Source organism: Salmo salar, chromosome 22, assembly GCF_965601325.2.
Source record: "Salmo salar chromosome 22, fSalSal1, whole genome shotgun sequence".
NCBI lineage: Eukaryota > Metazoa > Chordata > Actinopteri > Salmoniformes > Salmonidae > Salmo > Salmo salar.
In genome coordinates this window covers 62738655-62762835 of record NC_138312.1, presented here as the reverse complement: position 1 = coordinate 62762835, position 24181 = coordinate 62738655, and the positions used below count along the sequence as shown (strand labels likewise).

Below are 24181 nucleotides of genomic sequence, written 5' to 3'. Positions count from 1 at the left end.
AAGATTAATCTTCAGTTTAATGATGCCAAAGACACGACAGTGACAGTGGCGGTTCTAGACCATTTCCACTGGGGGGGGCCAAGCTGGGGCCAGTTGTACTGTTAGAGGGGCCAGTTACATTAGATGTTATTGTTGTCATATCGTTTTCTTCACTGCCATTAGCAGGTAAAAGACCATGTTCATAATCATTAGTGTTCCGCGTTGCCACTGTCTAATAACGGATGTAAAAAAAAAGAACGATAGCGAAAATTAGTTATGTAAAAATTATTTCATAATCAACATTTAGGGGGGGCCACAAGGGGGTCCCAAAATGGTTGTCACAGGGGCACTGGACAGTGGGGATTATTAACAAACACGCACAGTACTTCTCTCATGTTGGTGGCCAACGTGAGCGCAGACGAAAGGCTGGGGTGTGTACAGTAGCTAAGGACAGATGAAAGGCTGGGGTGTGTACAGTAGCAGAGGACAGATGAAAGGCTGGGGTGTGTACAGTAGCTAAGGACAGATGAAAGGCTGGGGTGTGTACAGTAGCTAAGGACAGATGAAAGGCTGGGGTGTGTACAGTAGCTAAGGACAGATGAAAGGCTGGGGTGTGTACAGTAGCTAAGGACAGATGAAAGGCTGGGGTGTGTACAGTAGCTAAGGACAGATGAAAGGCTGGGGTGTGTACAGTAGCTAAGGACAGATGAAAGGCTGGGGTGTGTACAGTAGCAGAGGACAGATGAAAGGCTGGGGTGTGTACAGTAGCAGAGGACAGATGAAAGGCTGGGGTGTGTACAGTAGCTAAGGACAGATGAAAGGCTGGGGTGTGTACAGTAGCAGAGGACAGATGAAAAGCTGGGGTGTGTACAGTAGCAGAGGACAGATGAAAGGCTGGGGTGTGTACAGTAGCTAAGGACAGATGAAAGGCTGGGGTGTGTACAGTAGCAGAGGACAGATGAAAGGCTGGGGTGTGTACAGTAGCAGAGGAGAGATGAAAGGCTGGGGTGTGTACAGTAGCTAAGGACAGATGAAAGGCTGGGGTGTGTACAGTAGCTAAGGACAGATAAAAAGCTGGGGTGTGTACAGTAGCAGAGGACAGATGAAAGGCTGGGGTGTGTACAGTAGCTAAGGACAGATGAAAGGCTGGGGTGTGTACAGTAGCAGAGGACAGATGAAAGGCTGGGGTGTGTACAGTAGCAGAGGACAGATGAAAGGCTGGGGTGTGTACAGTAGCAGAGGACAGATGAAAGGCTGGGGTGTGTACAGTAGCAGAGGAGAGATGAAAGGCTGGGGTGTGTACAGTAGCTAAGGACAGATGAAAGGCTGGGGTGTGTACAGTAGCTAAGGACAGATGAAAAGCTGGGGTGTGTACAGTAGCAGAGGACAGATGAAAGGCTGGGGTGTGTACAGTAGCTAAGGACAGATGAAAGGCTGGGGTGTGTACAGTAGCTAAGGACAGATGAAAGGCTGGGGTGTGTACAGTAGCAGAGGACAGATGAAAGGCTGTGGTGTGTACAGTATCTAAGGACAGATGAAAAGCTGGGGTGTGTACAGTAGCAGAGGACAGATGAAAGGCTGGGGTGTGTACAGTAGCTAAGGACAGATGAAAGGCTGGGGTGTGTACAGTAGCTAAGGACAGATGAAAGGCTGGGGTGTGTACAGTAGCAGAGGACAGATGAAAGGCTGTGGTGTGTACAGTAGCAGAGGACAGATGAAAGGCTGTGGTGTGTACAGTAGCTAAGGACAGATGAAAGGCTGGGGTGTGTACAGTAGCAGAGGACAGATGAAAGGCTGGGGTGTGTACAGTAGCAGAGGACAGATGAAAGGGTGGGGTGTGTACAGTAGCAGAGGACAGATGAAAGGCTGGGGTGTGTACAGTAGCAGAGGACAGATGAAAGGCTGGGGTGTGTACAGTAGCAGAGGACAGATGAAAGGCTGGGGTGTGTACAGTAGCAGAGGACAGATGAAAGGCTGGGGTGTGTACAGTAGCAGAGGACAGATGAAAGGCTGTGGTGTGTACAGTAGCTAAGGACAGATGAAAGGCTGGGGTGTGTACAGTAGCAGAGGAGAGATGAAAGGCTGTGGTGTGTACAGTAGCAGAGGACAGATGAAAGGCTGGGGTGTGTACAGTAGCAGAGGACAGATGAAAGGCTGGGGTGTGTACAGTAGCAGAGGACAGATGAAAGGCTGGGGTGTGTACAGTAGCAGAGGACAGATGAAAGGCTGGGGTGTGTACAGTAGCTAAGGACAGATGAAAGGCTGGGGTGTGTACAGTATCTAAGGACAGATGAAAGGCTGGGGTGTGTACAGTAGCAGAGGACAGATGAAAGGCTGTGGTGTGTACAGTAGCAGAGGACAGATGAAAGGCTGGGGTGTGTACAGTAGCTAAGGACAGATGAAAGGCTGAGGTGTGTACAGTAGCAGAGGACAGATGAAAGGCTGGGGTGTGTACAGTAGCAGAGGACAGATGAAAGGCTGTGGTGTGTACAGTAGCAGAGGACAGATGAAAGGCTGGGGTGTGTACAGTAGCAGAGGACAGATGAAAGGCTGTGGTGTGTACAGTAGCTAAGGAAGGATGAAAGGCTGTGGTGTGTACAGTAGCAGAGGACAGATGAAAGGCTGGGGTGTGTACAGTAGCAGAGGACAGATGAAAGGCTGGGGTGTGTACAGTAGCAGAGGACAGATGAAAGGCTGGGGTGTGTACAGTAGCAGAGGACAGATGAAAGGCTGGGGTGTGTACAGTATCTAAGGACAGATGACACATCATATTCTGTAACATCCTTTTAACCTGTCAAGGATCACTGCTGTCCACCACGAAGGCCCTGGATGATCACGTCACAAGACATGCCATTTCAGTCCAATAGGTCGGAGTAGGCCTGTGCCTTACAGATGCAATACACTCACACAGATCTTTAGTACTCTGTTGGAACACAGACAAGCTTTGAAAGGAGGAAAATTGGAATTTCAGTATATCTTCTGAATTGAATATTGGTCCATTAGTTTAGGCCGTTAGGGTTATATACTGCATCTCTATGTTCCTGGGGTTAGGACTAGGTGTGTGTAAATATAAACTCAGCAACAACAAAAAAAAGTCTGTTTTTCAGGACCCTGTCTTTCAAAGATAACTCGTAAAAATACAAATAACTTCACAGATCTTCATTGTTAAGGCTTTAAACACTGTTTCCCTAGGATAGGCTAATTGATACAGGCTACTAGGATAGGCTAATTGATACAGGCTACTGCACATTAAGCACGACAGAAAAACATAAAAGCCCATAGCTGAACTCAGCAAAAAAAAGAAGCGTGCCTTTTTCAGGACCCTGTCTTTCAAAGATAATTCGTAAAAATCCAAATAACTTCACAGATCTTCATTGTAAAGGGTTTAAACACTGTTTCCCATGCTTGTTCAATGAACCATAAACAATTAATGAACATGCACCTGTGGAACGGTCGTTAAGACACTAACAGCTTGCAGACGGTAGGCAATTAAGGTCACAGTTATGAAAACTTAGGACACTAAAGAGGCCTTTCTACTGACTCTGAAAAACACCAAAAGAAAGATGCCCAGGGTCCCTGCTCATCTGCGTGAATGTGCCTTAAGCATGCTGCAAGGAGGCATGAGGACTGCAGATGTGGCCAGGGAAATAAATTGCAATGTCCGTACTGTGAGACGCCTAAGACAGCGCTACAGGGAGACAGGACGGACAGCTGATCGTCCTCGCAGTGGCAGACCACGTGTAACAACACCTGCACAGGATCGGTACATCCGAACATCACACCTGCGGGACAGGTACAGGATGGCAACAACAACTGCACGAGTTACACCAGGAACGCACAATCCCTCCATCAGTGCTCAGACTGTCCTCAATTGGCTGAGAGAGGCTGGACTGAGGGCTTGTAGGCCTGTTGTAAGGCAGGTCCTCACCAGACATCACTGGCAACAACGTCGCCTATGGGCACAAACCCACCGTCGCTGGACCAGACAGGACTGGCAAAAAGTGCTCTTCACTGACGAGTCGCGGTTTTGTCTCACCAGGGGTGATGGTCGGATTCGCGTTTATCGTCGAAGGAATGAGCGTTACACCGAGGCCTGTACTCTGGAGCGGGATTGATTTGGAGGTGGAGGGTCCGTCATGGTCTGGGGCGGTGTGTCACAGCATCATCGGACTGAGCTTGTTGTCATTGCAGGCAATCTCAACGCTGTGCGTTACAGGGAAGACATCCTCCTCCCTCATGTGGTACCCGTCCTGCAGGCTCATCCTGACATGACCCTCCAGCATGACAATGCCACCAGCCATACTGCTCGTTCTGTGCGTGATTTCCTGCAAGACAGGAATGTCAATGTTCTGTCATGGCCAGCGAAGAGCCCGGATCTCAATCCCATTGAGCACATCTGGGACCTGTTGGATCGGAGGGTGAGGGCTAGGGCCATTACCCCCAGAAATATCTGGGAACTTACAGGTGCCTTGGTGGAAGAGTGGGGTAACATCTCACAGCAAGAACTGGCAAATCTGGTGCAGTCCACGAGGAGGAGATGCACTGCAGTACTTAATGCAGCTGGTGGCCACACCAGATACTGACTGTTACTTTTGATTTTGACCCCCCCCCTTTGTTCAGGGACACATTATTCAATTTCTGTTAGTCACATGTCTGTGGAACTTGTTCAGTTTATGTCTCAGTTGTTGAATCTTGTTATATTCATACAAATATTTACACGTTAAGTTTACTGAAAATAAACGCAGTTGACAGTGAGAGGACTTTCCTTTTTTTACTACCGTTCAAAAAGTTTGGGGTCACTTAGAAATTCTTGTTTTTGAAAGAAAAGCACATTTATGTCCATTAAAATAACATCAAATTGATCAGAAATACAGTGTAGACATTGTTAATGTTGTAAATTACTATTGTAGCTGGAAACGGCAGATTTTTTATGGAATATCTACATAGGCGAACAGAGGCCCATTATCAGCAACCATCACTCCTGTGTTCCAATGGCACGTTGTGTTAGCTAATCCGAGTTTATCATTTTAAAAGGCTAATTGATCATTAGAAAACCATTTTGCAATTATGTGAGCACAGCTGAAAACTGTTGTTCTGATTAAAGAAGCAATAAAACTGGCCAAGGGTTTTTCCTTATTTTGACTATTTTCTACATTGTAGAATAATGGGGAAGACAAACTATTAAATAACACATATGGAATCATGTAGTAACCAAAGAAGTGTTAAACAAATATATTTTATATTTGAGATTATTCAAAGTAGCCGCCCTTTGCCTTGATGACAGCTTTGCACACTCTATTGGCATCCATATTCTGAGGTCTTGGCTGATTTCTTTTGATTTTTCCCATGACGTCAAGCAAAGAGGCAGTGAGTTTGAAGGTAGGCCTTGAAATACATACACAGGTACACCTCCAATTGACTCAAATGATGTCAATTAGCCTATCAAAAGCTTCTAAAGCCATGTCATAATTTTCTGGAATTTTCCAAGCTGTTTAAAGGCACAGTCAACTTAGTGTATGTAAACTTCTGACACAGTGAATTATAAGTGAAATAATCTGTCTGTAAACAATTGTTGGAAAAATTACTTGTGTCATGCACAAAGTAGATGTCCTAACCGACTTGCCAAAACTATAGTTTGTTAACAAGAAATTTGTGGAGTGGTTGAAAAACGAGTTTTAATGACTCCAAGCTAAGTGTATGTAAACTTCCCACTGTATATCTTTATGTTCCTGGGGTTTGGACTAGGAACAAACACCTTGTCCTGTAGAGATTTACATGGTTATCAAAATGTCACACCAGAGTAAACCAACACGAAACACAGCCTTTATTTTAAGTGTTTCTAAAATCCCCTATGGGAAACAATGTTGGAAAAACAATTGGAACCATTTCCTTGTTTGACCGCTAGGTTTTATGGGTATTATGACTCATACTGTGGTACTCTATAGTTCCAAAATATAGATTTTCGCTTTTTCAAAAGAACCCAAAAATGAGCAAAATGTCAACATCTTCAGCAACCAATCTCGCTCTTTTCTCCAGGGGGTAGACAGGCTGCGGCATGCACCGATGTTTCTGCCCCGCTTGCACTGCGCTGCTTATACAGTAGTGTGGAGAGTAGTAGCAAGACAGGTGACCAACTCAGTGGCCTTGTCCTTAAGAGAGTGTCCGCCCTTAGATTGGTAGGTTGGGAGTTCCATCCCCATACAGAAGACTGATCCTGTTTTTACAATGCTTGGCACTCAACATTAAGGAGATAGACTAGTGTCCTGTCCAGGGGGTGTCCTGGTACATCAAGCTGACTCACTACAGAAACAGGAGATGGACTAGTGTCCTGTCCAGGGGGTGTCCTGGTACACCAAGCTGCCTCACTACAGAAACAGGAGATGGACTAGTGTCCTGTCCAGGGGGTGTCCTGGTACACCAAGCTGTCTCACTACAGAAACAGGATATAGACTAGTGTCCTGTCCAGGGGGTGTCCTGGTACATCAAGCTGCCTCACTACAGAAACAGGAGATCAGGGGGTGTCCTGGTACATCAAGCTGCCTCACTACAGAAACAGGAGATAGACTAGTGTCCTGTCCAGGGGGTGTCCTGGTACACCAAGCTGCCTCACTACAGAAACAGGAGATAGACTAGTGTCCTGTCCAGGGGGTGTCCTGGTACACCAAGCTGCCTCACGCTAAACAAAACAGGAGATCGGCTTCTACGAGCCGTTCCGCCTCACACAAGCCAAGGCTACTTATTAGATAGTCGACACCCGTCAGGCGCCACCCGCTGGTGACTGCAGCGATCTCTCATTTCCTCCACGTTACTTTCCCTTCGTTGGAGTCATGAAAGACAATGTTATAAAACGCTCTTATGAAGAGATAGCAGCCTTGTGGACCAATCAGATTCTATTTCCTACACTGTAATTCTAAATGCTGTGTGAAGTGTGTGTGTGTGTGTGTGTTTATACTGTATGTATTTTACAATGCTCCCTATTAAAACAAAACAAATTTAAAAAAAAAGAAAATACAAAACCATTTATTTGTGAGATCCTAGAGGTTCGTTTATTCACGTTAAAATACTTCCGCTCACTGAAAGCCATTGTCTGAAAGCATTAAGAGTGGTTCTCCTCAGTAGTTCTATTAAAAAGGCATCAATAGTGGTTCCTCAGTACTTATTATATTAAGGCTTCAATACAAAAAAAAACAATCAAAACATCACAAATGTAAAAATACTGAGTTCCCCAAAGCAATATGATGCAGTATATTAATAATAATAAATTATTAATAATAATTAATACCATCCTTATTCTATTTCTTTAACATCTAACCAGCCACTTTGGAAGATCTTACAAATGTATAGTATTCCATGTCAGTCATTTCTATATTTAGTAAAATAATCATTGTAATATAATGAATATCATCATCATCATCAATGGTGATGGCTGGGTATTTCAACACATGTACAAAACTTCACTTTTTTAGATTGTTATATGAGAATAGCCCTTTATACAAAATTCTCTTGTTAAAATAAGTATTTTCAAAATATAAAACCGATCACAGGTGTGTACCAATCAATATTACATTTAACTAAAATGTTCCCTCAGAGGACAGACCGTTCCAAACGGAATTCTGATGGGTTCCAAACGGAATTCTGATGGGTTCCAAACGGAATTCTGATGGGTTCCAACAGTTCCAACAGAATGATGGAGTTCCATGGTGTTTTGAAGCAGATGAGAATATGACAGGTTACTGAGTAAGTGAGCCACTACTGTAGATATCAGAAGTTATTATTAGCCTACTACACAGTCACAGTTCGATATTTAACCTAAAAAACAGTCCGTCTTTGGTTCTGTTTTTCCTAACCAGCATCCCTTAAGGCACACCCTATGATAAAAGCTGATCAAGAAAAATACATGTATTCTGTAACATCAAAATATTCAACAAATCAAAAAAAAAAAAATCGGTTTTCAAAATGTAAGATGTAAAACCCATAGGTAGTCCAAAGTCTGACAGCAAAATCTGTGTTTAGAAAAACCATCCTCTGCAGTAATGTTGTTCAGCATATATGTAGATATGTTTAAGAGATCAGTGGAAGAACATATGATGGTTAAGCACACCACACATGGAATACGCTCCAAACAAAACCACTACTCAAAGCATAAAAATAAAAAGTCAACTTTCTTCATTAAAAACAGCATGAACACAAAAAAAAAACATAAACATCCTAGCCTGGGGACCAGTCTGTTTAGCCAACATGCCACTCATATGCCAAATACAAGGAGTGGAACGATAGCTAAAACAGACCGGTACCCAGGCTATCAACAACCATTACGATCAGTAAAATGTGTTTTTCTGGACGATACAGTTGGATGTGAACCAAATCAATGACATGGAGGACAGAGACAGTGGCTGGGTGCCACATGAAATCCACACAGTGGGGCAGTGGACTGGTAGGAAACCCCCAAACTCTGGTTTAGCTAGCCGCTAGAAAGCCCTGGTCTGGCCTACACAGATGAATAATGAGGTACAAGGGGTTGTGGTCTGGCCTACACAGATGAATAAATGTGGTACAACTCCCCAAAAATCAGGTCCAAATCAATATGACGTCAGGACAATGTGTCAGTCAGTTAGTTTTAGTCAGTTGCCCATTTTAACATGATGTCGAACGAATGCGTCCCAAACAGCACCCTATTCCCTACGCAGAATACGCATTTAGAGCAGAAGCAGCGCTACAATCTAAGGACTAGGGTTAGTGAAGGTCTGTCCTTTATGTTCTTCTAATAGTGAATAGAAATTATATACAAGTTCATTCCTATTGGTCTAAAATAGCAACAGCACTCTGCTATTTTATTCCAACACACCACACACACACACACAGAGCAACCTCCAACAAGGGTGCAATTCATTAGGGCACAATGTAACCAACCAAAAAACATTTTGCAAACGCAACCCATTTTATTGCACAAGCTTTTAGGTTCCTTCTTGTTTCAATCTGTTTTGTGCCTCATGAAGACCACCCCGACGTCGTCTCCTCCTCCTCAACCACTATACATAGGTGGACAAAACATTAAGGACACCTGCTCTTTCCATGACATAGACTGACCAGGTGAATCCAGGTGAAAAGCTATGATCCCTTATTGATGTCACCTTGTTAAATCCACTTCACATCAGTGTAGATGAAGGGGGAGGAGGTATGATTAAAGAAGGATTTTTAAGCCTTGAGACAATTGAGACATGGATTGTGTTTGTGTGCCATTCAGAGGGTGAAGGGGCAAGACAACAGATTTAAGTGCCTTTGAACGGGGTATGGTAGTCAGTGCCAAGTGCACCGGTTTGTGTCAAGAACCGCAACGCTGCCGGGGTTTTTCCACACTCAACAGTGTCCCGTGTGTATCAAGAATGTTCCACCACCCAAAGGACATCCAGCCAACTGGACACAACTGTGGGGAAGCATTGGAGTCAACATGGACCAGCATCCCTGTGGAACGCTTTCAACACCTTGTAGAGTCCATGCCCTGATGACTTGAGGCTGTTCTGAGGGGCAAAAGGAGGTGCAACTCAATATTAGGAAAGTGTTCTTAATGTTTTGTCCACTAAGTGTATAGTGACGCTATACATTATAGTTCTTCATGTCTTCAACATTTATACAACAGCACAGCGACCTTTCATATAACGTACAAGTACTGTTGACAATTAAACCTTATATTACAACCCGTCGTTAGTTTATTGTAACTGCAGTTTAAGTGATCAGCGCAGCATAGAATCCTAAAAAAACGAGGCTGTTTTATTAAACAGCGTAGACCAAAAGGGTCAGTTTCCCAGACACAGATGAAGGTGTTTTAGTAATCTGTTAACCTTTCCCCTTTACGGACAAGATACAGACGTTCTCTCTGAGGAATCAACCACTTATTGGCTCGTCTTCTTATTTCTGACTGGTTGCATAATCAATAAAATCATCAGTGGAATATTTCGGGGCAATGCCAGCATTGCACATGAAGGTGGAGAGAGGTTGAAGATGGCATATTCACACAGATATTAAAAGGGTGAAGTGCACTTAAAAAAAAAAATTAAAAAAAAAATAAGAAAAAAAATAAAAATAAAAGTCTGTTAAAAATCCATAATGAGACTGGAGCAGTCCTTCCTTGGGCCTCCCTTCCTCCTCCTCCTCCTCCCCTCCCCCAAGGGGTTATAGGTCAATGATTAGTGGTCAGGGGTTAAAGGTCAGAAGTCAGGGAGAGGGTCATAAGGTCAGGGTGTGGAGGGCTTGTGCAGGATTCCCTGTAGATCGTCAGGTAAAGACAGGATGACAGAGTCGATGTGGGCTTGTAGTTTAGTCAGCGTCCCAGGCCTCAGAGGAAGCTGCTCTCTCTGTGCCTGAGTCTAGAACATACAGGAAGAACAGGTCAGCAACACATAACAAAGCATCAAATGATTCTTTATAAATACTTTGTGTTTACTAACATAAATCAAGTTAAATTTAGCATACACTGAACATACAAGTGGCCAAAAAGTATGTGGACACCCTTTCAAATAAGTGGATTCGGCTATTTCAGCTGACAAGTATATAAAATTGAGCGCACAGCCATGCAATCTCCATAGACAAACATTGACAGTAAAATGACCCGTACTGAAGAGCTCAGTGACTTTCAAGGTGGCACCGTCATAGGATGCCACCTTTCCAACAAGTCAGTTCGTCAAGTTTCCGCCCTGCTAGAGCTTCCCCCCGGTCAACTGTATGTGCTGTTATTGTGAAGTGGAAACGTCTAGGAGCAACAACGGCTCAGCCGCGAAGTGGTAGGCCACACAAGCTCACAGAACGGGACCGCTGAAGTGCGTAAAAATCATCCGTCATCGGTTACAACACTCCAAATTGCCTCCGGGAGCAAAGGAACGGTTCGTCAGGAGCTTCATGAAATGGGTTTCCATGGCCGACCACAAGCCTAAGATCACCATGCGTAATGCCAAGTGTCGGCTGGAGTGCTGTAAAGCTCACCTTCATTGGACTCTGGAGCAGTGGAAACGCGTTCTCTGGAGTGATGAATCACGCTTCACCATCTGGCAGTCTGACGGATGAATCTGGGTTTGGTGGATGCCACGAGAATGCTACCTGCCCCAACGCATAGTTCCCAACTGTAAGGAGGACTAATGGTCTGGGGCTGTCTTTTCATGGTTTGGGCCCCTTAGACGATTCTGTACTTCCAACTTTGTGGCAACAGTTTGGGGGAAGGCCCTTTCCTGTTTCAGCATGACAATGTCCCCGTGCACAAATCGAGGTCAATACAGAAATGGTTTGTCGAGATCGATGTGGAAGAACCCGACTGGCCTGCACAAAGCCCTCACCTCAACCCCATCAAACACCTTTGTGATGAATTGGAAACGCCGACTGCGAGCCAGGGCCTAATCACTCAACATCAGCGCCCGACCTCACTAATGCTCTTGTGGCTGAATGGAAGCAAGTCCCCACAGCAATGTTCCAACATCTAGTGGAAATCCTTCCCAGAAGAGTGGAGGCTGTTATAGCAGCAAAAGGAGGGACCAACTCCATAATAAATGTCCATGATTATGAAATGAGATGTTTTGACGAACAGTTGTCCACATACTTTTGGCCATGTAGTGTACAGGAACCCTACTGTTACATGTTCTATCACTAACGAGCAGAAGGAAGTCCATGTCTATCTGTTACAACGAAACAACCGCATACTGACCAGTTTGTCTTTGAGTTTGAGAACCAGGTCCACGGTCTCCACCTCCGTGTGTTGCTGGACACGCACCTGTAGATCCTACATGAAAGAATAGAAATGGAGAGAGAGGTGAATAGGTCAATGGTCTGGCTGTATAACCGATTGGCAAATGTACTGAAAAATTGAGAAATCATGTGACTAAACTGTATTTAAAAAGAAGAAACTATACTATGAAACAAAAGATAAATGATATAAAGAATGATGGTAAAAAACTTTGGAGCACCTCAAATAAAATTTTGGGCAAAAAGGCAAACTCAGCTCCTTCATTCATTGAATCAGATGGCTCATTCATCACAAAACCCACTGATATTACCAACTACTTAAATACTTTAAGTGGCAAGATAAGCTAATTTATGCATAACATGCCAGCAACAAATGCTGACACTACACATCCAAGTATATCTGATCTAATTATGAAAAGACAAGAATTGTAATTTTGAATTCCGTAAAGTGAGTGTGGAAGAGGCGACAAAATGATGGTTGTCTATCAACAATGACAAGCCACCGGGGTCTGACAACTTGGATGGAAAATTACGGAGGATTATATTGCCACTTATATTGGCCATATTGTCAATTTCATCCTACTAGAGAGTGTGTGTCCTCAGGCCTGGAGGGAAGCTAAAGTCATTCCGCTACCCAAGAATAGTAAAGCCCCCTTTACTGCCTCAAATAGCCGACCAATCAGCCTGTTACCAACCCTCAGTAAACCTTTGGGGGGAAAAAAAAATTGTGTTTGACCAGATACAATGCTATTTTACAGTAAACAAATTGACAACAGACTTTCAGCACGTTTATAGGGAAGGACATTCAACAAGCACAGCACTTACACAAATTACTGATGAGACTCCTGAACAGCTAATCAAATGGCTACCCAGAGTATTTGCATTGCACCCCGCTCTTCTTCGCCGCTGCTACTCTCTGTTATTATCTATGTCATCATAGTCACTTTAATAACTACCTACAAGGAAGAAAATTCAACAAGCACAGCACTTACAAATGACTGATGATTGGCTGAGAGAAATCGATGATAAAATGATAGTGGGGGTTGTCTTGTTAGATTTCAGTGCAGCTTTTGACATTACCGATCATAGTCTGCTGCTGGAAAAACGTATGTGTTATGGCTTTACACCCCCTGCTATAATGGCTTTACACCCCCTGCTATAATGTGGATAAAGAGTTACCTGTCTAACAGAACACAGAGGGTCTTATTTAATGGAAGCCTCTCCAACATAATCCAGGTAGAATCAGGAATTCCCCAGGGCAGCTGTCTAGGCCCCTTACTTTTTAAAATCTTTACTAACATCATGCCACTGGCTTTGAGTAAAGCCAGTGTGTCTACGTATGCGGATGACTCAACACAAAACACGTCAGATACTACAGCGACTGAAATGACAGCAACAAAGAGTTGCAGTTAGTTTCAGAATAGGCACACAGTACTACATAGAGCCATGACTACATGGAACTCTATTCCACATCAAGTAACTGACTCAAGCAGTAGAATTATATTCATAAAACAGATAAATACTCCCTATAGAACAGCAGGGACTGTGAAGCAACACAAACACAGACACATACACCCACGATACACATGGATTGTGTTGTAGATATGTGGTAGTAGAGGCCTAAGGGCACACACAATATATGTTGTGAAATCTGTTATGAATGTATTGTAAATGTTCTTAAAATGTATGAACTGCCTTAATTTTGCTGGACTCCACAAAGAGTAGCTGCTGACTTGACAGGAACTAATGGGGATCCATAATAAACCCCAGGAAGAGTAGCTGCTGCCTTGGCAGGAACTAGTGGGGATCCATAATAAACACCAGGAAGAGTAGCTGCTGCCTTGGCAGGAAGTAATGGGGATCCGTAATAAACCCCAGGAAGAGTAGCCGCTGCCTGGGCAGGAAGTAATGGGGATCCATAATAAACCCCAGGAAGAGTAGCTGCTGCCTTGGCAGGAAGTAATGGGGATCCATAATAAACCCCAGGAAGAGTAGCCGCTGCCTCGGCAGGAAGTAATGGGGATCCATAATAAATATACCTCCTCACAGACGGCCTCTAGGTGAAGGGCCTCTAGTTTCTTCATCATCTCTCTCCTGCGATTCCTGAACCATCCGTCAAAGTTAGGACACCTGAGGAACTGTCTGGATAAGAAAAACACACACCAAGAGGCTTTTAGGATGCATAGACCATGTCACATTCACAAAGTCTGCAAACAGGAAATACACACACTGTCATTATATATTACATTATAATAGACTTTAGACGTTTCCTGGTAAACAGACAGAAAATAAATAAAGCTCAATTTTTTTTAATTTTTTTTTTAAAAGCATGTCGAGTTAAGATTAAGAACACAAATACATACAAAAAAATATTGGGCTTCTCTTATAGGAATAGGCAATGTCTTTCAATAGATAGCAGAAAACAAAATCATCCAGTCGACATTCATCTCAGCTTTCGACTGTGGCAATGCCGTCGACATGAATGCAGCTCCCACTGTATTGAAGTCATTGGACACAGTTTTTCATAACACACTACGCTTTACTACGGGAGATAGGTACAGTCACATCACTGCATTCTACATCAGAAAGTAGGCCCTCTCTTTAGTCTCAAAGATCAATGCACTACTCTCTCGTTTCGTTTATAAAGAAAGCGATTTTACCAAAACTACCGCTGCACCTAACATCATTAATAACTGTTAGATGTCCTGTACAAGTCGCCCCGGTCTCAAGGACAGTCAATACCGGAAACTTCTTCGTCAAGTTTCCCCCGGTCTCAGGGATAGCTAACACCGGAAACTCCTTTGTCAAGTCGCCCCGGTCTCAGGGATAGCTAACACCGGAAACTCCTTCAGTCTCCATATAGTTCGGCAAATCAGCTTTATTTTTTTGCACCTTATTTATGGAATAATCTCAAAAACAGTTTAAAATTGGATGCATCTTGGGAAATTCAGAAAACTGATTGAGAAGCTTATTACTGATGTGTCCGTTTCCTATGGCTGCCGTTGTTCATGTTTTCCATATTTGATGTGTGTGTTTGTCATTCAGGGATCATCTGTAAAACAGACCTCTCAGTAGGACTCCCTGGTTAAATAAAAAGGTTAACGACACGTGGAACCAGGCTATCCCGCGTGTGGACGTCAGTACCTGTAGAGTCCCATCCAGTCTCCTTTGAGTGGTGAGGTGAGCTGAGGACCAGCCTTCTCCAGTGTCTTCATAAAGACATCCTGGAGGAAAGGCCTCAGCTGTGGAGGACTCTTCCATGGACAAATGTTCTTCTGTAGAGGCATCAGACTGGCCACATAGCGCTCCTGTGAGATGGAGAAAGGGAATGGAAGACTTAGTGTGTTAGTGTAGTTTTCATTAAAGCCCTTCTTCACGACAACTGTTGAAGTTCTCAGCACAGTGATGTATATTTGGTTTTAGATAGAACATGGCGGTCCGCCCGCCTGTGGAGGAAAAACAACCTGTGTTTAACCGAGGTGATCCCATTGACTGACAGCAAAAACTTCACCTTTTTCAAAACGCACATTTCTTGTCGTCTGCTTGTTTTAGTCAATAACAAAACCTTCATTCAAGAAAAGTACAGGTCTAAAGAGGACTTTACAACACGGCCTGCGTTCTCACTACTTAGAAACACGTCATAATGTAGGGCTTCCCTCAAGCCTCTTGTCATTACGGCGCTAGCAGCCAGTGTGTGAGTGCTAGCTAGCTACTGACTGGAACATTAAGCTAGCCAAGACCAACAACACAAACAGACTATACAGCTACAAGTAGTGAGTGGAGTTACTAACAGACTATACAAGTAGTGAGTGGAGTTACTAATGTAATATACTGCTCAAAAAAATAAAGGGAACACTTAAACAACACATCCTAGATCTGAATGAAAGAAATAATGTTATTAAATACTTTTTTCTTTACATAGTTGAATGTGCTGACAACAAAATCACACAAAAATAATCAATGGAAATCCAATTTATCAACCCATGGAGGTCTGGATTTGGAGTCACACTCAAAATTAAAGTGGAAAACCACACTACAGGCTGATCCAACTTTGATGTAATGTCCTTAAAACAAGTCAAAATGAGGCTCAGTAGTGTGTGTGGCCTCCACGTGCCTGTATGACCTCCCTACAACGCCTGGGCATGCTCCTGATGAGGTGGCGGATGGTCTCCTGAGGGATCTCCTCCCAGACCTGGACTAAAGCATCCGCCAACTCCTGGACAGTCTGTGGTGCAACGTGGCGTTGGTGGATGGAGCGAGACATGATGTCCCAGATGTGCTCAATTGGATTCAGGTCTGGGGAACGGGCGGGCCAGTCTATAGCATCAATGCCTTCCTCTTGCAGGAACTGCTGACACACTCCAGCCACATGAGGTCTAGCATTGTCTTGCATTAGGAGGAACCTAGGGCCAACCGCACCAGCATATGGTCTCACAAGGGGTCTGAGGATCTCATCTCGGTACCTAATGGCAGTCAGGCTACCTCTGGCGAGTACATGGAGGGCTGTGCGGCCCCCCAAAGAAATGCCACCCCACACCATGACTGACCCACCGCCAAACCGGTCATGCTGGAGGATGTTGCAGGCAGCAGAACGTTCTCCACGGTGTCTCCAGACTCTGTCACGTCTGTCATGTGCTCAGTGTGAACCTGCTTTCATCTGTGAAGAGCACAGGGCGCCAGTGGTGAATTTGCCAATCTTGGTCTTCTCTGGCAAATGCCAAACGTCCTGCACGGTGTTGGGCTGTAAGCACAACCCCCACCTGTGGATGTCGGGCCGTCATACCACCCTCATGGAGTCTGTTTCTGACCGTTTGAGCAGACACATGCACATTTGTGGCCTGCTGGAGGTCATTTTGGTAGGGCTCTGGCAGTGCTTCTCCTGCTCCTCCTTGCACAAAGGCGGAGGTAGCGGTCCTGCTGCTGGGTTGTTGCCCTCCTACGGCCTCCTCCACGTCTCCTGATGTACTGGCCTGTCTCCTGGTAGCGCCTCCGTGCTCTGGACACTACGCTGACAGACACAGCAAACCTTCTTGCCACAGCTCGCATTGATGTGCCATCCTGGATGAGCTGCACTACCTGAGCCACTTGTGTGGGTTGTAGACTCCGTCTCATGCTACCAATAGAGTGAATGCACCGCCAGCATTCAAAAGTGACCAAAACATCAGCCAGGAAGCATAGGAACTGAGAAGTGGTCTGTGGTCACCACCTGCAGAACCACTCCTTTATTGGGGGTGTCTTGCTAATTGCCTATAATTTCCACCTGTTGTCTATTCCATTTGCACAACAGCATGTGAAATTTATTGTCAATCAGTGTTGCTTCCTAAGTGGACAGTTTGATTTCACAGAAGTGTGATTGACTTGGAGTTACATTGTGTTGTTTAAGTGTTCCCTTTATTTTTTTGAGCAGTGTATATTAAACAAGTTAAATGTCTTCACTGTGATCAAGAAATGTGACTGTTCCTGGTGCTAAAACAACATCCCATCACAAAGCTCGAGTAAATGACATGACTAAACAGCTCCTGAATGTATTACGTCAGGACAGACGATACAGCGACAAGGACATTGATTCTATCGTAGTCCGTGTGGGTTTTAAATGAGATTATGAAGAGCAGCTCTTTTAAAGAGCTGATTGACACTAATAAAAAGAGACCCTTCATATATCTGGCCCTGTGCCGTCTCTGAATCGTGGCATTCAACACTTCAGCAGGATTCTCTCTCTTCATAACTGGCTATGTGATTACTGCAGCTCAACGGGTGTTAACTTTTGTGGACAATTTCAATACCTTTTGGAAACAAAAACACGTTTTATAAAAAGGAGGATGGGATCCACCCAAATCATTTCACAGCATTGTAAGTCTGCGTTAAGACATTGAGCCAAGCCCAGCTCAGTTTATACCAAGGACGTTGGTAGACAATGTAAGTCATCTAAGTCTCTCTAACCGCGCTGAATACCTCTGCTGATCTTACAGCTATTGTATGCAGTAATAATGTGCCTATGAACCAGAGTTATACTGTTAGCACTGAGGCGGTGTGCCCCTTGTAGGAAGTCCACTGTGTGCAGCTCACCCTGCACTAACATCAATCACATCAGCACATCTACTGCTGCTAAGCTTCCCAGTAAAGCAATGAAAACAAGCAAGCATCCCAGAAAAGTGCTCAAAATAGCACACGTTAACATACGTAGTTTAAGATACAAGGTTCATGAAATCAATTTTGCTAGTAACAAATAACATTAATCTCTGGAACTCACCCAGAAGCTTATAAGAAATCCTGCTATGCCCGCCGACTAACCATCAAACAATTGTACTATACCGGCTCCGACGATCGTCGGATGTGGCAGGGCTTGCAAACTATTACAGACAACAAAAGGGGAAGCACAGACGCGAGCTGCCCATTGACACGAGCCTACCAGACGAGCTAAATCACTTCTATGCTCGCTTCGAGGCAAGCAACACTGAGGCATGCATGAGAGCGTCAGCTGTTCCGGACGACTGTGTGATCTCGCTCTCCGTAGCCGATGTGAGTAAGACCTTTAAACAGGTCAACATTCACAAGGCCGCTGGGCCAGACGGATTACCAGGACATGTGCTCCGGGCATGTGCTGACCAACTGGCAGGTGTCTTCCCTGACATTTTCAACATGTCCCTGATTGAGTCTATAATACCAACATGTTTCAAGCAGACCACCATAGTCCCTGTGCCCAAGAGCAATAAGGTAACCTGCCTAAATGACTACAGACCCATAGCACTCACGTACTCCCTGGCCATGCACGACTCCAACACCATCATTAAGTTTGCTGATGACAACAGTGGTAGGCCTGATCACCGACAACGATGAGACAGTCTATAAGGAGAAGGTCAGAGACCTGGCCGGGTGGTGCCAGAATAACAACTTATCCCTCGACATAATCAAGACAAAAAGAGATGATTGTGGACTACAGGAAAAGGAGGACCGAACACGCCCCCATTCTCATCGAAGGGGCTGCAGTGGAGCAGGTTGAGAGCTTCAAGTTCCTTGGTGTCCACGTCACCAACAAACTAGAACGGTCCAAACACACCAACAGTCGTGAAGAGGGCACGACAAAACCTTTTCCCCCCTCAGGAGACTGAAAAGATTTGGCAGGGGTCCTCAGAAGTTTCTACAGCTGCAACAGAGAGCATCTTGACTGGTTGCATCACTGCCTGGTATGGCAACTGCTTGGCCTCCGACTGCAAGACACTACAGAGGGTAGTGCATACGGCCCAGTACATCACCGGGGCCAAGCTTCCTGCCATCCAGGACCTCTACACCAGGTAGTGTCAGAAAAAGGCCCTAAAAATAGTCAAAGACCCCAGCCACCCCAGTCATAGATTGTTCTCTCTGCTACCGCACGGCAAGCGGTACCGGAGTGCCAAGTCTAGGACCAAGAGGCTTCTAAACCGCTTCTACCCCCAAGCCATAAGACAGGTAATCAAATGGCTACCCAGACTATTTGCATTGTGTCCCGCCACTCCCTCTTTTACACTGCTGCTACTCTCTGTTTATCTTATACGCATACTCACTTTAACTATACATTCATGTACATATTACCTCAAATAGCCCAACTAACCGGTGCCCCCGCACATTGACTCGTTACCACCTGTATATGTTATTTTCACTGTTTTCTTGACTTACTTAAAATTGCACTGCTGGTTAAGGGCTCGTAAGTAAGCATTTCACTGTAAGGTCTACACCTGTTGTATTCGGCGCACGTGACAAATAAACTTTGATTTGATTTTGAGATAATACCTTTGATGATACAGTGGTAGCAATACATGGTTATAACTTTTACAGAAAAGCCAATGGTGGAGGTGCTGCTGTTTATATTCAGTACCACATTCCTGTAAAGCTTAGAGAGGATCTCATGTTAAATACTGTTGAAGTAATATGGCTACAGGTTCATCTGCCTCACCTGAAGCCCATTCTGGTGGGAAGCTGCTATAGACCACCAAGTGCTAACAGTCAGTATCTGGATAACATGTGTGAAATGCTTGATAATGTATGTGATATCAACAGAGAGGTATATTTCCTGGGTGATTGACTGGCTTTCATCAAGCTGCCCACTCAATAAAAAGCTTTAAACTGTAACCAATCGCTGCAACCTGATTCAGGTTATCAGTCAACAAACAGAACAGGAATGAAATCATCAACATGTATTGATCACATCTTTACTAACGCTGCAGAAATGTGTTTGAAAGCAGTATCCAAATCCATGGGATGTAGTGATCACAATATAGCAGCCATATCTAGGAAAACCAAAGTTCCAAAGGCTAATATAGTGTATAAGAGGTCATACAATAAGTTTTGTAGTGATTCATATGTCGATGATGTAAATAATATTTGTTGGTCCGTGGTGTGTAATGAGAAGCAACCAGACACTGCACTGGACACATTAATGGAATGTCTTACTCCAGTTAGTAATAAGAACGCACCCATTAAGAAAACGACTGTAAAACACCCATTAAGAAAACGACTGTAAAACACCCATTAAGAAAACGACTGTAAAACACCCATTAAGAAAACGACTGTAAAACACCCATTAAGAAAACGACTGTAAAACACCCATTAAGAAAACGACTGTAAAACACCCATTAAGAAAACGACTGTAAAACACCCATTAAGAAAACGACTGTAAAACACCCATTAAGAAAATGACTGTAAAACCAGTTAAATCCCCGTGGATTGATGAGGAATTGAAACATTGTATGGTTGAGACGGATGAAGCAAAAGAAATGGCAAATAAGTCTGGCAACCCAACCTATTGGCAAATGTATTGCAAATACTGAATAAAAAGAAGAAACTACACTATGAAACGAAGATAAATGACAAATAATGAGAGTAAAAAGCTTTGTAGCACCTTCAATGAAATGTTGGACTAAAAAAGGCAAACTCAGCTCCATCACTCATTGAATCTGATGGCTCATTCATCACAAAACCCACTGATATTACCAACTACTTTAATGATTTTTTTATTGGCTAGATTAGCTAATTTAAGCATGACATGCCAGCAATATGCCGATCCTACACATCCAAGTATATCTGACCAAATTATGAAAAGACAAGAATTGTCATTTTGAATTCCGTAAAGTGAGTGTGGAAGAGGTGAGATTTTTTTTTGTCTATCAACAATGACAAGCCACTGGGGTCTGACAATCTGGATGGAAAATGACTGAGGATAATAGCGGACAATATTGCCACTCCTATTGGCCACATCTTCAATTTCATCCTACTAGAGAGTGTGTGTCCTCAGGCCTGGAGGGAAGCTAAAGTCATTCCGCTACCCAAGAATAGTAAAGCCCCCTTTACTGGCTCAAATAGCCGACCAATCAGCCTGTTACCAACACTTAGTAAACTTTTGGGGGGGAAACAAATTGTGTTTGACCAGACACAATGCTATTTTACAGTAAACAAATTGACCTCAGACTTTCAGCACGCTTATAGGGAAGGACATTCAATAAGCACAGCACTTACACAAATTACTGATGAGACTCCTGAATAGCTAATGAAATGGCTACCCAGAGTATTTGGATTAACCCTGGATTATAAACTGTCATGGTCAAAACACATTGATACAACAGTAGCTAAGATGGGGAGAAGTCTGTCCATAATAAAGCAATGTTCTGCCTTCTTAACAACACTATCAACAAGGCAGGTCCTACAGGCCCTAGTTTCTACCTTCTTAACAACACTATCAACAAGGCAGGTCCTACAGGCCCTAGTTTCTACCTTCTTAACAGCACTAACAACAAGGCAGGTCCTACAGGCCCTAGTTTCTACCTTCTTAACAACACTATCAACAAGGCAGGTCCTACAGGCCCTAGTTTCTACCTTCTTAACAACACTATCAACAAGGCAGGTCCTACAGGCCCTAGTTTCTACCTTCTTAACAACACTATCAACAAGGCAGGTCCTACAGGCCCTAGTTTCTACCTTCTTTACAACACTATCAACAAGGCAGGTCCTACAGGCCCTAGTTTCTACCTTCTTAACAACACTATCAACAAGGCAGGTCCTACAGACCCTAGTTTTATCACACCTGGACTACTGTTCAGTCGTGTTGTCAGGTACCACAAAAAGGGACCTAGGCTCAGAACAGGACAGCACGGCACGGCTGGCCCTTGGATGTACAAAGAGCGCTAACATGAATAATATGCATGTCAATCTCTCCTGATTCAAAATGGAGGAGAGATTGACTTCATCACTACTTGTATTTATGAGAGGTATTGATATGTTGAATGAACCAAGCAGTCTGTTTGAACTACTGGCGCACAACTTGTACACCCATCCATACCCCACAAGACATGCCACCAGAGGTCTCTTCACAGTCCCCAAGTCCAGAACAGACTATGGGAGGAGCACAGTACTACATAGAGCCATGACTACATGGAACTCTATTCCACATCAGGTAACGGATTCAAGCAATAGAATCAGATTACATTTTTTTAAATACACCTTATGGAACAGCGGGGACTGTTAAACAACAAACATAGGCACATGAATACACAAACACACACGATACACATGGATGTTGTGTTGTAGATATGTGGTAGTGGTGAAGTTGGGGCCTGAGGACACACAGTGTGTGGTGAAATCTGAATGTATTGTAATGTTTTAAAAATTCTAAGCTTCCAAGATTCCCAGGTTCTAAGATTCCCAGGTTCTAAGGTTCCCAGGTTCTCACCAGTGGAATGATGAAGCTCTGCGTCAGCTCCAGGAAGTACCGTCGCAGGATGGCATTCTGTGCCGCCGAGGGACGTTTCTGTTGGACACCCTGAGGGGAGGACACAATACGAACATCAGTTTACACAGCAGGCATAGTCAGTCCCAAATGGCTCCATATTGCCAATACACCCCCCCCATTACTTCCTGTAGTTCCCTAGTTCCCCCCCCCATTACTTCCTGTAGTTCCCTAGTTCCCCCGCTTACCTTCTGTAGTTGTTTAATGATATCCTCATCTTTGTTGAGGAAGGGCTTGTACGCGCTGTAGACACCTGCCATGGAACACACACACTAGTTTCACAGTGAAGGGGCAATGCGGATATGAAAACACTAGTTTCACACAGTGAAGGGGCTATGCGGATATGAAAACACTAGCTTCACACAGTGAATGGGCAATGTGGAAATGAAAACACTAGCTTCACACAGTGAAGGGGCAATGTGGATATGAAAACACTAGTTTCACCCAGTGAAGGGGCAATGTGGATATGAAAACACTAGCTTCACACAGTGAAGGGGAAATGTGGATATGAAAACACTAGCTTCACACAGTGAATGGGCAATGTGGAAATGAAAACACTAGCTTCACACAGTGAAGGGGCAATGTGGATATGAAAACACTAGCTTCACACAGTGAAGGGGCAATGTGGATATGAAAACACTAGCTTCACCCAGTGAAGGGGCAATGTGGATATGAAAACACTAGTTTCACACAGTGAAGGGGAAATGCGGATATGAAAACACTAGTTTCACACAGTGAAGGGGAAATGCGGATATGAAAACACTAGCTTCACACAGTGAATGGGCAATGTGGATATGAAAACACTAGTTTCACACAGTGAAGGGGAAATGCGGATATGAAAACACTAGTTTCACCCAGTGAAGGGGCAATGTGGATATGAAAACACTAGCTTCACACAGTGAAGGGGAAATGTGGATATGAAAACACTAGCTTCACACAGTGAAGGGGCAATATGGATATGAAAACACTAGCTTCACACAGTGAAGGGGAAATGTGGATATGAAAACACTAGCTTCACACAGTGAAGGGGAAATGTGGATATGAAAACACTAGCTTCACACAGTGAAGGGGCAATGTGGATATGAAAACACTAGCTTCACACAGTGAAGGGGCAGTGTCGGTCCTGGACGTTTAAGATCAGGGAAGACAATTCTTTTTTTTTTGTGTGTGCATGGCCTTATTTCTATTACAGCATATTGGATGACTGCAATTCATATTCCGTTCACCCAGTTCAATGTAACATCGACATGTTAAGGCTACTAAAATGTTTCCTCATGAGGTTGCTACAAAATAGCATAGGAATTAAAGTTTATAAAGTAGGTGCACAAGTCGGGAGACATGTCGGCGTAATCAAGGTGACAGACAATACCCGCTTTGCACACTTTTGATCTAAGGTGTAATCATTAGTCCAAACAAGAGTTTCAATTGGACAAATTCAGCTAGGTTTATCCCCGTTTCGTTCCGTTCCGTTTAAGAAACACTTTTCAACAGAAACCAATGAAATGAATACACCCCTGGTCACCCACACAAACAGCATGATCCCTTTCATAGCAGCCACATACAAACAGCATGATCCCTTTCATAGCAGCCACATACAAACAGCATGATCACTTTCATAGCAGCCCCATACAAACAGCATGATCACTTTCATAGCAGCCACATACAAACAGCATGATCACTTTCATAGCAGCCCCATACAAACAGCATGATCCCTTTCAT

General features: G+C 44.0%; 1 protein-coding gene across 1 annotated transcript in view; it reads right to left on the bottom strand.

Annotated features, from left to right (window-relative positions):
• Positions 1 to 6998: 6998 nt before the first annotated feature.
• The window catches only part of dennd6a (DENN/MADD domain containing 6A), a 39568-nt gene continuing 22385 nt past the window's right edge, over positions 6999 to 24181 (bottom strand). Inside the window, exons 13-18 of the mRNA XM_082967759.1 lie at positions 22651 to 22715; positions 22406 to 22495; positions 14851 to 15014; positions 13746 to 13848; positions 11669 to 11743; positions 6999 to 10343 (exon numbers count right to left, since the gene is read on the bottom strand). Of these exons, the coding sequence (XP_082823885.1) occupies positions 10212 to 10343; positions 11669 to 11743; positions 13746 to 13848; positions 14851 to 15014; positions 22406 to 22495; positions 22651 to 22715 (629 nt within the window). The 3' untranslated portion in view covers positions 6999 to 10211. The remainder of the gene's footprint in view (positions 10344 to 11668; positions 11744 to 13745; positions 13849 to 14850; positions 15015 to 22405; positions 22496 to 22650; positions 22716 to 24181) is intronic.